Source organism: Leucoraja erinacea, chromosome 14, assembly GCF_028641065.1.
Source record: "Leucoraja erinacea ecotype New England chromosome 14, Leri_hhj_1, whole genome shotgun sequence".
NCBI classification, from domain to species: Eukaryota; Metazoa; Chordata; class Chondrichthyes; order Rajiformes; family Rajidae; genus Leucoraja; species Leucoraja erinaceus.
In genome coordinates, this window is record NC_073390.1 from 34,140,906 (window position 1) to 34,158,200 (window position 17,295).

Below are 17,295 nucleotides of genomic sequence, written 5' to 3' on the forward strand. Positions count from 1 at the left end.
TATTAAATGCATTATGTCTCCAGGATATTTCATTTCATATGAAAGGTTGTCGACCTAAATTATTAATCTAAAAATCTACAAATGCTGGAATTCTGAAATAAAAATGCTAATTCTGTTTCACTGTTCAGACACTGGCTGACCTGCTGAATGCCTCCACCATTTTCAGATTTTGTAACCTAATATCTTAATGTTGTTTCTTCCTCCCCATCTGATCTGCAAAGTATTCCCAGGTAAACCAGCATCTACAGTTCCTTCTTACATATTCCATTTTTAATTTCACCTTTGCAGAATCCACAGTATTTTACTGCAGTATTATGTATGTCAAACATAATTGAAAAAACAGCGGAAAGTGATTTAAAATTCATGTACTAAACTTACAAGAACATTTCAGCCTCATTTAATTTGAATCGTGTCACAGTTATTATCTGCCTATTTTTATATATCTGCACAACTTGTTAAATGCCACTGCAGTTATCCAGACGAATGGATAATTAGGTAAAATACTCTTTTTTTTTGTAGTTCACTTGTTAAACCTCTGGGCACCATTTAATAATTACAATTCCTTCAATTATATTTCTTCTGAGGAGCTTCCTTTCTCATGAAGATTAACACATATTAAGACTAGTTAGTATAAGTAATGTGCAGGTTAAATTGTTTGTGTGTTACTGCACATTGATATGCATCCCAATCTGTCTCCCTGTTGAACATCTTGAAGAGTCCTTTCTTTCCAGCAGATAACTGAGATACCAACATATTAAAGTGGTTTCTGGAGGTTTTGTTTTTCCTTCCAATGTGTTGTCCAATATGCAAGCATGAAATTATGTTACAAGTATTGAGTATAGAAGTTGGGAGGTCACGTTGCAATTGTGGAAGACGTTGGTGAGACCGCATTTAGAATATTGTGTTCAGGCCTGCGCACCATGTTATAGGAAAGATATTGTCAAGCTTGAAAGGGTTCAGAGAAGATTTACGAGGTTGTTTCCAGGACTAGACGGTGTGAGCTATAGGGAGAGGTTGAGTAGGCTGGGATTCTATTCCTTGGTGCGCAGGAGGATAAAGGGTGATCTTATAGAGGTACATAAAATCATGAGAGCAATAGATCGGGTAGATGCACAGAATCTCTGCCCAGAGTAGAGGAATCGAGAACCAGAGGACATGGGTTCGAGGTGAAGGAGAAAAGATTTAGTAGGAATCTGAGGAGTAACTTTTTCACACAAAGGCTGGTGGGTGTATGGAACAAGCTGTCATAGGAGATAGTTGAGGCTGAAACTATCGAAATGTTTAAGAAACAGTTAGACAGGTACATGGATAGGATGGGTTTGGAGGGATATGGGCCAAACGTGGGCAGGTGGGACTAGTGCAGCTGGGTCATGTTGGCCGGTATGGGCAAGTTGAGCTGAAGGGCCTGTTTCCACACTGGATCACCCTATGACTCTAAGATGAGAATGTGTTCATCTAGTTAACAACCAGTGGAACCAAGGAAAATGTGACATAAAACAATGTGCAACATTTATGTCATGCCTCACTGCCAATGTGAAACTAGGCATTTCAACTACAATTAGAAGATATGTTGTGCTGTTGATAATTAGTTTAACCTGGAACTGAACATTTTTTGCATATTCTTGGGCATCTCAGGTGCTGTAGGAAATGTTTCCTCATTTTACAGAAGGCTTTTTATTTGCACCAGCACATTTTGATACCAGAGATTTTAAACCTCTTTGATCTGAAAAGTACTTCTACTATACTCAAAGAACAACAGACCAGCTTACCCAGCTGTGCTATTTACATCAATAAAATGTTATACTTATTGAGACCTGTAACCTCCAGAAGCTCAAATATGAACATGTGTCTGGACTGCTTTGCTCATGGAGGTCAGGGACAGAAAAATTGGAAGGAGTGATGGGAAGATAAATGTTAGGTCCAATCAGTCACATAGGAAGGGCAGGCAGGGAAGGAGAGGTGAAGGAATATGGTGAAGCTGATGGACTATTTCAACGTAAGGAGTATTGTGGGGATAGCAGATGAAGTTAGGGCCTGGATCAATGCATGGAAATATGATATTGTGGTCATTGCGGAAACATGGTTGCGAGAGAGACATGACTGGACGGGTACATTGCAAGAGTATTTTGGGGGATACTGATCACAACTCCAATGGCTTTAAGATTGTTTTGAATAGGGATAAGTTTGGACCTTGTAAGGTTTCTAAGTTGGAGGAAGACAAATTACTATGTAATTAGGCAGGAGCTCGGGACGGTACATTGAGAGCAGTTATTTATTGGGTACATCCACATCTGACGTGTGGGAGTTGTTTGAAGGCCAGTTGATTCATGTTCAGAGCTAAAAAAGAGGGATAAGGATGGCAAAGTAAGGGAACTTTGGATGACCAAACAGGTTCTAAATTTGGTTACAAAAAGAAAAAGGAAGTCTATGCAAGGTTTAAGAAGATTAAATCAGACAGGGCCTTTGAGGAATATAATGGAAGGAGGAAAGAACTCAAGCAGGCGAATAGAAGAGCCAAAAGGGTCTTAAAATGGTGAGTTGGATGAAAGAAACAGTTACTGTCAAAGGGATCTGTGGACATTTATTTATATCCAACTATTACTTATATTATGAAGCTTTCCATCCATCCTATTTATGAATAATTACATAATTATTATTTATTTTCCTTCATGTTCTTGAATACTTTGACACTCAAGTCAATGTGACAGTGTTCATTGAATCTTCACATTCCAGTTTCATTGCTTTCTCCAACACGAGGAATGCAGCTCCAGGCAATGTTAATGAAGTTAGATGAACAAGACAAAGGGCCTCGACCCGAAACGTCACCTATTCCTTCTCTCCAGAGATGCTGCCTGTCCCGCTGAGTTACCCCAGATTTTTGTGTCTATCTTCGGTTTAAACCAGCATCGGCAGTTCCTTCCGACACAAGACAGAGGACTGTTGCAGACAGTGCCTCAGCTGCAGATTAATTCAAAATTCTTTTTGTTTTTATTAAATATTTTCAATATTAACCATTAATGCTAATATTTTAAATGTTTAATAAAAATGAAAAAGATTGTAAATCTTAACCATTAGTGAGACAGGAGGTGATGAGGGGGGAGAGGAGAGTATTACCTGCTGATTTATTCCACTTGTCTTGAGAGGTGAGTTATTGGAGAAGACTGGACAATGTTCCATTACTCCATCCTATTGACAATGACCTCTCAGAACTTAAGGTAGACAAAAATGCTGGAGGAACTCAGCGGGTGAGGCAGCATCTATGGAGAGAAGGAATAGGAGACGTTTCGGGTCGAGACCTTTCTTCAGACTGTATTGAAGCACAATATCCGCACACTGTTTCCTCACTCAGTATTGAAGAGTCAGATAGGAATTCCTGAAAAAATAATGTCCCCTGTGAACACCAAACACCCCTTAATGAATGAGATAAGTCCAATGTGCTTATGCTGCTATATAGCACCATAGACCAGCAGTGAGTTGCAAGGCATGGGCCTGTGGCTTAGCTGATTCTACTGCCACCTATAGGAAGAAAATATATCGTTGCAGCATCGTTCAGTCTCTGCTTTTATTCACAAATCTTTTGTTTTTCTATTTGATGGAGATAATTTTCTCCTTTGAAGTTAATTTTACGAACTAATTTGGATCCTTTAACTGTCATTTATTCACATGTTGGAGTGTATTATATCAGGACTTTAAGAGGGTACAATGGATTATGTAACATTTCTTTGACATAAATAGCGTGCCATTTTCTCTCTCAGTTACCTACCACTGACAACCTGTGCACATTGACCGTCACTGGCTGTTCATGCTCGGTTACTAAGCAGCATTTATTTCATCTCCAGCTTTGCTGAGCTTCTCAGCAGCCTTGTCACATTTACATCTGGGGCAGCAATCCAGTTAAAAGTGAGGTCCAGTCTGGAGTGCTTGGCATGCTGTAGGTAGGTGTTGACCTGAAGCATTCTATGTCAAAGTCGCTGGCATTTCATCTGACTTAAACAGCCACAGTTGGTTCACAATTTATAAAAGGATCTCGCATTCTCATTCAGATTGAACGAATGTGAACTGCTTATTTTTGTAAGAGGAAAGCTGAAGTTTGTACACCCCATTGGAAAGGTGACTCTAATAACATGTTCCCTGATTCCTTGCAGCTCATCAGCGATGGCAGTGTGGTATATGCAGAGGCCCTCTGGGACCACATCACCATGGATGACCAGGAGCTGGGCTTCAAAGCTGGTGATGTCATTGAAGTAGTGGATGCTACGAACAAAGAGTGGTGGTGGGGACGGATTGGGGACAGTGAAGGCTGGTTCCCTGCCAGCTTTGTGCGGGTAAGAGCCGATCCAGATTGGGGCAATGACAGGACACATAGAGGGCCAACCAATATCAATAAACCAAAGACATACACAAAAACCTGGAGTAACTCAGCGGGACAGGCAGCATCTCTGGAGAGAAGGAATGGGTGATGTTCGAGGTCGAGACCCTTCTTCAGTCTGAACTCCAGCTTTTTGTGTCCATCTTTGGTTTAAACCAGCATCTGCAGTTCCTTCTTACACAATATCAATGAGCCAGCCTGATATAAACATAAATAAGAACTAAAGCAAAGGCAGGTTGCGAACATTGGCAACACAGGAAAGTTGAACACTGCCTACGCGTACTGATCAAAAGGCATAAGAGATACGAGCAGAATTAAGCCATTCAGCCCATCGAGTCTGCTCTGCCATTCAATGATGATTGATCTACTTTCCCTCTCAACCCCATCCTCCTGCCTTCTGCTTGCAGTTCCTTGTTTTTCCAACTGCATTTTTATTCTAACTTTCTATTATCTAACTGGCCTCATTAGCAGGATACAGACTAGAATCTGAAAATGCTTGCAATCCTCAGAGTTTTTTTAATTTTCTGTTTTTATTTCCGATCTGCAGTTTTGTATTGATTTTCAAACTGCAGCAAAGATTGGCATAAGAAATTGTTTAACTGCTGCTAGTAGAAAAGTGGTTTGAAAGTTGATAATTGAACAAATAGATTTTTGTTAATAGGTAGGGAGAGAAATGCATCATCGGACACCATCCCTATGCATGTGAGTTCATTAACACTGGTTGTACTCATTCCTTTCCTGCCCATTTCTATTAACATAATAGAACATAGAACAGTACAGCACAGGAACAGTCCCTTCAGCCCACAATGTCCACATGATGCCAAGATTAACTAATCTCTGCCTGCACATGATCCATATCCCTCCATTCACTGAATATACAGTTGCCTATTTAAAAGCCTCTTAAACACCATGATTCAGTGGGACTGAATGCTAATTGTCAGGTTTCATTCCTAAAGTTGTGGGTCAACCAGGATGAACCCATGGAAGAATATCCTGTGAAGGTGGAAGATGGGAAACTTGATGACCCCAACAGTGCTAATCGTTGCCTGGCCAAAGGCCAGTCAAAGAAAGACCAAATGAGGACGAATGTCATCAGTGAGATCATGAGCACTGAGAATGATTACATCAAGCACTTAAAGGATATCTGTGAGGTAAGGAATAGATGCTGCTTTACCAGTATGACTTGTGTGTGGGTTTTGAAGAGAACGGTTACAGCCCAAATACCAGTCATCTTATATTTCTTGCTCCAGAGAATTGATAAATGGGTATGCATCTTCTTCATAAAGTTTTCATTTGGAACTTCTGAAGTGGTGCCAAATCTAATATAAGTGAGATCAACAGCAACACTGGAGAAAATGGGAGCACAGATTCATCTCACCAGTAATAGATCTGTAGATTAATTCAGTGCACTGTCATTATTCGAATGGATGAACACCTGAACAAAATATAAACTTTTTTTAAAAAGGGTTCTTGTGAGCTCGCTTGAAAACAGTACTCTATTCATTTTAAATATGTGGGAAGCGTTGATAAAATATTTTAACATATTGTACCCAGATTTTCAGAAAACATTTAATATGGCGCTGCATCAAAGACTATAAAAGCTAATGGTGGAGGAAAATCCTTTGGTATGGGTAGAAGATTGGCTAGCTAACGAGAGGCAGAGTGTGGACATAGAAGGGACTTTCCTGGTTGGCGAGATCAACTGAGGAGTCCTTGCTGAACTCAGATTTTTGTAATACTTATTTTGTAAAGTTGTAATTTTTTTGTAATGCTTTTGTAAACTTGAATAAAATCAGCAAAAGTCTGGTTGCCAAACATATTGAGGCAACAGAGATAGAGATAGGCTGGAAGTTATGAAAAGAACATAAGGAAGCTAAAAGATAGATAGGAGGTTAAGCGAACAGGCAAATGGCATGGCAAGTGTTGTATAGTCTGGGAAAATGTGAAACTGTCCAGTCTGAGAGGAAAAATAAAAAATAAACATATGATCTAAATGGTGAAACATTGCAGAGAGTCTGTGGAACTTTCCATAAAGTGGTGACGGAAACTGATCCTTGAATATATTTAAGACAAAGGATTTTAATAAACAAAGAGGAAAAGATTTCCAAGGCCAGTTGTGGATGGTGAGCAGAAGTGACAATCAGATCATCTGTTGTCCTGCTCAATGGTGGAGAAGTCCTGAGTGACGTTTTCCTTATTTATCTGTTCATACACATCATAGGGGCAAAATCTACCAATTCCATGCTCAAAGGATCAAATTTGGAACCTAATGTTCTGCTCAATTGTCACTGACCTAAGACATTAACATCATTTTTTTTCTCCAGAGATGCTGTCTGATCTGCTGAGATTTTCCCGTATTTTCTATGTTTATGGCCTTTCTGATCTACACTATTCAGTTTACTGTCAAAATTCTCTGGTGGGGCACCACTGCCAACAGGACATATTAAAATAATGTTCCTTGTATGAGTAACATTTTTGAATTTGCTGTGCAGAAAAATTTCCAAAGCAAGTAATTTCCACCCTGTCATAATTGTAATGTAGGAGCTATAATGGTACATTAATAACATTCTGGCCATTGCTTTGGAAATTCAAGGAGGGTATGAATTTGCTTTAAGTGCTGACTCATCCCTAATAGTGTTATCCATCCCATTCCAAGTGCAGAATCAATCTATGTCCGCCCACCCCTACTATTGCATTGAAAATCAGGTAAAGAAGCTCATTTATACCCCACAGGGTTATGTTAAGCAATGCCATAAAAGGACAGACATGTTCACAGAAGAACAACTGCGCACCATTTTTGGGAACATTGAAGACATCTACAGATTCCAGAAAAGGTTTCTGAAAGACCTGGAAAAGAAATTCAACAAAGATGAGCCCCATTTGAGTGAGATTGGATCCTGTTTTCTTGAATTTGTGAGTAATTTTAGCCATTCCTCTAAATAAAGCATTGGGGCAAATGGTATTTGTTTTACAAATAATCGTTATTTTTTTCTTTTAGCCTTTGAATCAGATGTTCTGAGATATTAGAAGAACTTGCATTTATGAAGTTAAGGGCCTGTCCCACTGTACGAGCTAATTCAAGTTCTCCCGAATTTCCCCGATTCGAACTTGGAGAATTACGGTAATAGCCGCTCGTAGGTACTCTGGGCTGTCGTGGACATTTTTCAACATGTTGAAAAATCTTCACAAGTCTTCACGAGCTTACCACGTTTTCCGAGTACCTGCCGTTAGCGTTACGAGCCGCTAAGAGACGCCCCGAGCTCCGACGTACCCGCTACGTTCATTCTACGTGCTTACCACGGGTTTGATTTTTTTTTTTTAAACTCGGGAGAGCTCTTGAATTACCTCGTACAGTGGGACAGGCCCTTTATGTTTGACCTCTGGGGGACCAAAGTGGACCCATTTCTGAGGATAGACTCAAAAAGCTGGAGTAAATCAGCGGGTCAGACAGCATCTCTGGAGAAAAGGAATAGTGATGTTTCGAGTCAAGATCCTTCTTCAGACTGAGAATCAGGGGAAAGGGAAACAAGAGAGATAGACGGTGATGTAGCGAGATATAGAACAAATGAATGATAGATATGCAAAGAACCCACCGGGTTACTCCAGTTTTTGGTGCCCATCTTCAGTTTAAACCAGCATCTGCAGTTCCATCCTCCCCATTTCTGAGGAGATGTTTCTTTTACTGTATTTGTTATCTACTGACTTTTCTGTACTGTTCGTCTTTTCCAGCAGGCAGATTTCCAGATATACTCAGAATACTGCAACAACCATCCTAATGCTTATGCAGAGCTCTCCAAACTCATGAAGATCAACAAATATGTTTACTTTTTTGAAGCTTGCCGACTGCTCCAGAAGATGATTGACATCTCTCTGGATGGGTTTCTGCTCACACCAGTGCAGAAGATTTGTAAATATCCCCTCCAACTGGCAGAATTACTCAAATACACCAACCCTGAGCACAGGTAAGGACCAAGGGAGACTGCAATGTCCAGTGTATCTTCAAGCAGTGAACTGGCAATTCAGCACACCAGATCATTGTTTGGTCAAACCAAAGTTGGAAGTATTTGATACCAAGTAACTGGATTTCCATTATTCTATTCTGGGTTTAAGCTGCAACAATTTATAGTTTCACATTTCCATTAGAACCACCTCCAGCCATTAATGTAACAATGAATTCCCAATTGCAGTCACCATCCCAGTTCCCTGACAGTAACTAACTGAGTAATGGGAGACTGAGTTATTTTCGATTGTCTCAAAACTGAGTTAGGTGAGGCATTGGAAAAAGTTAAAAAATCATTGGTGTAAAAATGGGTATGTCGGGCTTCAATATAATGCTTCAGCACATGACCTAAGAGATGTGTTTAAATTACTCCAAGGTATAATAGGATTGAAGGACTGTAAACTCCTATCTCACCAGGGACTAACTTTACTGTACCACTCTACTGCTTTTTTTTTGATTGCTGTTTTTTTCCCTTTTTCCTTCCGCCCACAATATTTAATATGGAAAAGAATATGTGATTTTGTTACATTCTGTTTGTAGTTTGTTTGGTTGTTTGTTTGTTTGTCTTTTTGCACAAAGTCCGCGAGCATTGCCATTTTTCATTTCACTGCACATCTCGTATGTGTATGTGATGAATAAACTTGACTTGACTTGAACAAAGGACATAAATTTAAATTAGACCTGATACCTGATTCTATTAGGATTTCAGGCAGATATTATTTTACCATACAATGGACAATGGACAGTTCTCTCCCAAAAGGTGTGCATGCTAGGTAATGGAACTTTCAAGACGAGGATTCATTGATTTTTCAAAAAATGCCAGAAATATCGTAATGCTGAGAAAGATGCTGGTTTAGAGGAAAGGTGGGACAGGCTGGAACGATGTGTTAATATAACAACCCATCATTTTACCCTGGATCCACAACCAGTTTATCCAAAATCTACAATGAGACTCACAAAATATTCCTTTCTTCATCTTGCACACCATCACCTTAACAAATACAAAAGGTTTACAGTACAGAAGAAAGCTAAGGAGAAAGCTTTCGAGGATGGCAACATTTTGTTCCACAAACAAAAGACCATGACTGGTTGTGTTCCATATCTTTATGTTTGTCAAAGACATTTCAGTCAGTTAAAAAGTTATAAATTAATTAACAGACAATGCTATTTCTTTCTCCATAGATACTGGCCAACCTGCTGATCATTTCTAACATGTTTTGTCATTATTTCAGATGTTAAGTATTTGTAGTATTTTGGGTTATTTGTTTTGCATTGTTGTATTACCTTGATTGGAGTGAGTTATACCTTGTTGGGTTGTCTAAAGGGAGATAAATATTACAGAAGGAATTGCAACTGCATTTGCTTTGAACACATAAAGTTCACTGCAGTCATAAAATATATCAATTAGATGCTTGTATCTTACTGAAAATCGGGGCTGTCGGGAGAACATGTGGTTCTTGTGTTCATTTTTGCATCTGGACTATATTACAAGTGATTTCGTTCATTAAGGGATTACAGTGATGTTGAGGCTGCACTAAATGCCATGAAGAATGTGGCCAAGCTCATCAATGAACGCAAGAGGCGACTAGAGAACCTCGATAAAATAGCTCAGTGGCAGAGTTCAATTGAAAATTGGGAGGTAGGAAAAAGCAATATGTTTTAATTAAATTCCAGTGCAAATGTTATTTTTTCATTATGTATGGTTTTGGTCTAATTTTGGTTTAATTGAAAAGTATATAGCTTGGTGAATATATGTATTCAAAACCAAATTTGGTGGATTTTTGTTATCAAGATATACCGTATAAGGTTAAGGCTGAGAAAGTGGGTTGGTGAAAATATTAAACCAGTATAGCAGGGAGGTGTGGGCATAAGCGACAGTGTGATCTCTTCCTGCTTCTCTTTCTTGTGTTCTTAGTCGCCACTATAATTTTCTGCTGTCTGCCCAATTGTACAACATAAAATTCCTCAGATTATTTTGAAGGTACCTCCACATATCTGTGGGTTGGCTGGTCGGGAATAAAGTATGAAATGCCTATTCTTACCATTTGTCTGGGTTAAGATGGTGACCCAGTTACAATACCTGCTAACATCGCAATTTGTGAAAGAAAAGGACTTCCAAAGCTCCATCCTAATTAAGCTTACTATAATTAATATCAGATGGGAGCACTTGCCTCATCCTGAAAGTCTTCTTCCTGTTCACCGTGGCTAACGTTCTGACAGGAGTGCAAATGTTTGTGGTGTGAGCATAAAGAAATAGTTTTAACTGAATATAGTCGCTGTTTGACATGATTGCACATCATGTTGTCGTATATAATTTGTATGATGTGCTATTTTGAGGGCAGTGCTTGGGGATATCTTGAAATATTTTATCAAGCTGTGAACGATACATTTTCTTATTGTTTGGATCAATTTCCTATTATTGTGATCTCATGCATTAAATGCTTGTAAGATACAGAGAAGACTAACCCTTCCTGACAATTTAACCACTCAACAACAACAATTTTAACCACTCAACAACAAGTGTCCTCCAAATTTTACTTTTAGCACAGACTTGATACAGCACGACAGCCAGACCATCTCGAGTCCATGCCGAAAGAATTTTTTTTTCCCCTTAGACCTGCCTAGTACCAAATCCATTCTCTCTTTTCCATAGCCTATCCAATTTATTTTTAAATGATACTAATGAACCTGCCTCCACCACTTCCACTGGGAGCTCATTCACAACCGCCACCACTCTCTGCGTAAAGAAGTTCCCTCTCATATTACCCCTAAACTTCTGTCCCTTAATTCTGAAGTCATGTCCTCTTGTTTGAATCTTCCCTATTCTCAAAGGGAAAAGCTTGTCCACATCAACTCTGTCTATCCCTCTCATCATTTTAAAGACCTCTATCAGGCCCCCCCTTAACCTTCTGCGCTCCAGAGAATAAAGACCTAACTTATTCAACCTATCTCTGTAACTTAGTTGTTGAAACCCAGGCAACATTCTAGTTAATGCCTGGTCACACAGTGTAAACCACACAGAGAATGTTCTTTGCTACGACGTGCCTGCAGTGCTTATTACCAGAAAACACAAGGTCACATTAAATAGAAGTGTTAGTCTTTGGAACCCTGATGCCTGCCACGACATGGGATCATAGCCAACTTTCATTGCCAATTTCCTGTATTATGTAACTTCAGTATTCAAAAATCCATCGGTTTTATGAGGGAGAGACTTTCAAAAATTCAACAATTTCTGCGTGAAGAAATTTCGCCTAATCAGTGTTCTGAGTTCTTGGCCATCCCATCTATCTGTATCTCACTTCCTGCTTATCGCTGGCCTTTGTTCCAACCACGTCCCTATCAAATAAAATCCTCACCTGTGTCCACCTATTCCCTGCCACACTTTGTCCTCTTCTTCCAGCTTTTTCCCCCTCCCACCCCCCTCCCCTTCCCTCCCCCCACAATCAGTCTGAAGAAAAGTCCAGACCCAAACCATCATCGTCTTCAATCCAATGGGAGAATATTGGTAAGCGTGTATGCAAACACTAACTTTAACGAGCAGCTGAAATTGTGACAGTGGGAGCTGGTGCCAGAGAACAGTTTCTGTGGATGCAACGCATTTATTCACAAAAAAGCCCACACTCTTGAGCAGTTCAGTTTAGTTTATTGTCATGTGTACCGAGGTACAGTGAAAAGCTTTTGTTGCATGCTATCCAGTCAGCAGAACGACATTACATGATTACAACCAAGCCATTTACAGTGTATAGATACATGATAAGGGAATAGCGTTTAGTGCAAGGTAAAGCCAGCAAAGTCTGATCAAGGATAATTTTAGGGTCACTTAAGAGTTAGATAGTAGTTCAGTGCTGCTCTCTGGTTGTGGTAGGATGATTTAGTTGCCTGCTAATAACTGGGAAGAAACTGCCCCTGAATCTGGATGTGCTGGAAGAACTCAGTTGGTCAGGCAGCATCTATGAGAGGAACGGACCCTTCTTCTGCCTACCCTACCTTCTTTCAATTTTACAAGTTTAAACTGTGATGTGGCCTGTAGAACAGTGTGAAATAGGCAGCCAATGTATAGTCTGCATCCTGACCCTGTGCACACGAAATGGATCACAATGAGAGACATTTTTGTATAATTTCAGAAATTCCAATATTCTTAACTTGACTATCATTCAGCCCTTATATGATGTACATTTCAGAAGATGCAAATACTACGTGATAGTTTACATCAAATTTGGGGAAATTATCTTAATAGCTACTGAACACATAACGAGCTCCAGTGAACATATGAATTTCTTTCTGAAGATCTGTGTTTTCCTCAGGGTGAGGATGTTTTGGCACGAAGCTCGGAGCTTATCCATTCTGGTGAATTGACAAAGATTTCGCAGCCACAGGCCAAGAGTAAACAACGAACCTTCTTCCTCTTTGACCATCAGGTGGTCTTTTGCAAAAAGGTAAAATTACTGTTAGTGGATCTCTTGATGTTCAATATGTGTTCTTGAATGTTTAGTTTAGTTTAAAGATACAACGGGCCCACCGAGTCCCCGCTGATCAGCGATCCCCGCACATTAACGCTACACACAAGGACAATTTACATTTTTTTAATGCCAAGCTAATTAACCTACAAACCTGGACGTCTTTGGAGTGTGGGAGGAAACCAAAGATCTCGGAGAAAACCCATGCAGGGAGAATGTACAAACCCCATACTGACAAGCACCCTTGGTCAGGATTGAACCCGTGTCTCTGGTGCTGTAAGGCAGTTGCTCCTCCGCTGTGCCATCGTGCCACCATGCAGTTGATTACATTTCTTGAGATTTTCATTTTCATACTACCAATCATCCAAACAAGTTTGGTTGTATTTTATTGTTAATTTAATAGAAACATTTTATCTGTGTCTCTAGCTGCCCTGATACTATGCTCAGGAAATCATTTCTCCTATATATGTCTCACTCTTCCTTTTAGGCCCATCTTAAAATCTACCTTAAGCAGAAAATGCTGGATATACTCAGCAGGTTAGGTTGCGTCTTTGATCTGAAACGTTAACTGTTTCTCTTCCCACAGATATGGTCTCTGTTGAGTATTTCAAGCATTTTCTGATTTATGTTTGGATTTGCAGTATCTGCATTTTTTTTTAAATTTCACTTCGTTGGCCAATTTATTTGTCACTGCTTTGAATACCTTACATTTCAAATATATGCAGTTTTATGATTTTGCCACTGCAAAACACTCTTGAGACACATTATCTAAATGTTTTCTTATGGAATTTAATTTACTGCTACTAATGTAACATAAGAAAGTGTACTAATGTGATGGTCAAAAGAGTTGGAGGTCTATTTTTGGAGTTTAGGGATACAACATGGAAACAGCTTTGGCCCACCAAGTCCACACCAACCATCGATTACTTGTTCACACTATGTCAATCCCACTTTCTCATCCACTCCCTATAAACTAGGGGCAATTTACAGAAGCCAATTAACCTACAAAAATCTGCACATCTTTGGGATGTGGGAGGAAACCAGAGCACCCAGAAGAAACCCACGTGGTCACAGGGAAGAAGGTACAAACTCCACGTATAGTACCCGAGGTCAAAATCGATCCCAGGTCTCTGGCACTGTGAAGCAGTAGCTCCACTAACTGTTCCACTGTGCTGCCTTCAGAACAGGCATTTTGATATAACTAATCAATATTTAGTAGATTGTGAAAACTGATACGTGGTACAATTCACAGGATCTTCTACGTCGGGACATCCTGTACTACAAAAGCAGGATAGATACAGACAGCATGGAAGTGGTGGATGTGGAAGATGGGAAGGACAAGGACTTTAACATCAGTGTAAAGAATGCTTTCAAACTTCAAAACAAGTTCACAAATGAGATCCATTTGTTCTGTGCAAAGAAATCCTCAGTGAAACAACGGTGGCTTCAGGCCTTTGAAAATGAAAGAAAACAGGTTCAACTGGACAAGGAGACAGGTAAGTATCTTAATTGCATGAAATGCATCGATAGTTTTTGGTGAGAATTTTTTTTCATCATTGCAGAATTTTATGGAATGTGCATTTTTTAAATCATACTAATGGTGCCTGACAGATTCCTATCTTCATTCAGAACATCAGATTCCACTCTTACCCATTGTTGTGTTGCACAACTGACATTTGGTTGATGCACAATATTCATTACTTACTCATAACCTTCCTCACCATCGATGTCTGTTCTTTGAAATACAATGTGAGTTGCTGTTTACCAAAACTGTAAGATTTCCCTTTTACTTATTTTCTTAAGCGTGTAAACTCTGTCTTCATTTTCTTACCTAAGCTTTTTCAATCAAACCTCTTACAAGATTGCATTTCATGACTCGTCATGACTTCGAAGGGCCGAATGGCCTCCTGCACCTATTTTCTATGTTTCTACTTCACAGCAATGGGATTTTCTAACTTACACTTCTATGTGACCTTTAATGTTCTTGTTCCCACCTATTCATTAGCCTCTTTCAAACTAGTACACCCTGTCCCTGCTTTCTTAATTTCAAAGATCATAAAGTTGAAGATGTTTGCTGAAAATTTGGTGAACATTCACAAATCCTGCCTCCATGATCAAAATGGAATATTATTCTTCAATTAGCCAAGCAGGTTAAGATATTCTCTGGCTTTATCACCACACAATAACATCTTAAGCCAACCAGATCACCCTGATGCATCCCCACTAAAACATACAAGAGGTTCATGGATGTTTGTTCTCAAAGATTGCATTTATCCTTTCATTTGCTTCTATTTTTTCTTCCTTCACTTTAGGCACCTGACCAACCTTGCCAAAGCTCCTGTTCCCTGTGTTGAACTCATGTCTTTCCCGAGAACCATTCCACTTGTCTCTCTTGCTTTGGCTGAGCTCTTCTTATCTACCAGTCTTCTCTCATGATCACCGTGTTGCCATTCCGACCAAACTTTTGATGTTGTTAATGGTTTTCACTCCTCAGGCATTGTTGCTTGAACTTCCCTCAGAAAATCCACTTCAACTCTGTTGTTCTTGCAAAATCCACCAAACTTTAAGCTGTTTTTGCCAAACAGAGCTTTCGAAAATCTGGTCCCCTCTCAAATCCAAGGCTATCTTTCCTTGAATTTGAAATTGGAATCCCCCAATCTGTTTCTGATGCAGGAGCACATTTAAAATGGCGCTTATAAGAGCCATAAATAATGTTAAAACACAATTTTTAAGTGTTTTATAGAACTTAGCAGGGCAGACAGCATCTGGAAAGGTACTGGATGTTTGGGTCATGATCCTTCTTCAGATCGTGGCCTGGTGTTCATCCATGGGATCATGGTCAAGGGGTTGGTATGAGGAGGTGTCTGAGAGCTGATGCCTGGCCTCAGCACGGTACGGACCAGGTAAAGACTACCAAAGACAATGGCCAGAGTCTGGGGACCGCTGGTGAGGAGAGGAGCAGTTGATGGAGTGTAAATGCCACAGATCCTGGTCGGGCTCGGTGGAAGGTCTGGAAATTGAGCAGGAAGCCACGTGCGACAAGATGGCAGCAAAGGCAAATGCTGAGGAAAGACACATGGTAGTGGTAGCGAGCCAGTATGAAGCAGTGCCCCGAAAGTCCATTCCCTCCACAGATGCTGCCTGACTTGCTGACTTCCTCCAGCACTTTGTGCGTTGCTTAAGATTCCAACATCTGCGGTTTCTTGTGTCTCTATAAATAATATATTTGTGACAAATGTAGTGGGCTAACCTTCCTCTTCTGTTTCCTGGCCACAGCTTCTCTCTGATCCTTGTGTCTCTATTCCTTTTTCCTCATTATCCAGTGGAATGGAATTGTTTTCAATCTTCTGTATTCTGTAGCTTGGAGGATTTTCCAAAGATTTCCCTTTGGAGTTGGTCTCTATGTGGTACGAGGTTTGCAATGTGCAGTTAAAGAACCTCTGGCAAGTTGGTGATAGTGGGGGTGCCACTGGTGAAATTAAATATTTAGGATGGTGGATAAGGTGCCGAGCAAGTAGGCTGTGTTGAACAGAATGGTTCTGAGCATTTGTGAGTGTTGCTGCAGTTGCACTCATCTTGGCAAATGATGAGTAGTCTATCACAATTATTTTATTGAAGTTGGAAAGGCTTGGAGATAAGCAGGCGAGTCACATAGAAGTCAACAGAAGTCCCTTGTAGCCATATTACTTATCACAACACTATCACAAAGAAATGTGTTAAGGTTAACAGTATGCAGTCTTTTAGAGTCATGGTGATAATAAGGCTTTCTGCTCCATTTACCATGGGTCAGTTACTTTTTCCATTCTGGCATTATGTTGAAATACGTATTTCCGGTTGTTTTCTCACCAAGAACAAATATGTCCTGTTCCATTTGTAGGAGCTTAAAATTATGCTTATATATGATACTGTGCTCGTCTGATATTGAAGGTGTTAGTAGCCCAGAAAAAATAGCTGAGATTTGGCGTGAGCTCTACCGTAACCTTTTTAATTGTGTTAAAAGTAACCCAGTTAGAATCAATCATGAACATATTGATCTCTCAGCAGATATGATAGTTAGGGCAGCAGATGTCTATGATGCCATTAACATGTTGGATAACAACAAAGCCTGTGGTATGGACTGCATTACTGCAGAACATCTAAAATATGCCAGCTATAAGCTCTGCCCTTTGCTTTCCATGTGCTTTAATGGTTGTCTGGCTCATGGTGTCCTGCCAAATGCTATTATGTCTGTAATGTTAGTGCCTGTGCTTAAAGACAAGGCTGGTAAGCTCAACAGTATTGACAATTATCGACCTATTGCATTAGCCAGTATCTTGTCTAAAGTACTGGAGAGAATACTGCTAACAAAGCTAGAAATGTATGTCCTTATTACTGACAATCAGTTTGGGTTCAAAAGAAAACATGGAACTGACCAGTGTATCTATGCTCTTAAAGAGATTGTGTTCAGGTACACAAGCCTGAATTCATCT

At 39.8% G+C, this 17,295-nt stretch overlaps 1 protein-coding gene across 5 annotated transcripts in view; it reads left to right on the top strand.

Annotated features, from left to right (window-relative positions):
• arhgef4 (Rho guanine nucleotide exchange factor (GEF) 4) overlaps positions 1 to 17,295 on the top strand; it is a 332,949-nt gene that overhangs the window by 298,355 nt on the left and 17,299 nt on the right. For 4 of the 5 annotated variants that reach the window (XM_055646144.1, XM_055646142.1, XM_055646145.1 and 1 more), the window contains 7 exons: positions 4,146 to 4,325; positions 5,326 to 5,520; positions 7,103 to 7,282; positions 8,099 to 8,331; positions 9,879 to 10,008; positions 12,674 to 12,805; positions 14,079 to 14,322. In XM_055646144.1, coding sequence (XP_055502119.1) covers positions 4,146 to 4,325; positions 5,326 to 5,520; positions 7,103 to 7,282; positions 8,099 to 8,331; positions 9,879 to 10,008; positions 12,674 to 12,805; positions 14,079 to 14,322 — 1,294 coding nt within the window. The remainder of the gene's footprint in view (positions 1 to 4,145; positions 4,326 to 5,325; positions 5,521 to 7,102; positions 7,283 to 8,098; positions 8,332 to 9,878; positions 10,009 to 12,673; positions 12,806 to 14,078; positions 14,323 to 17,295) is intronic. The other variant, XM_055646143.1, reaches the window with a different exon arrangement.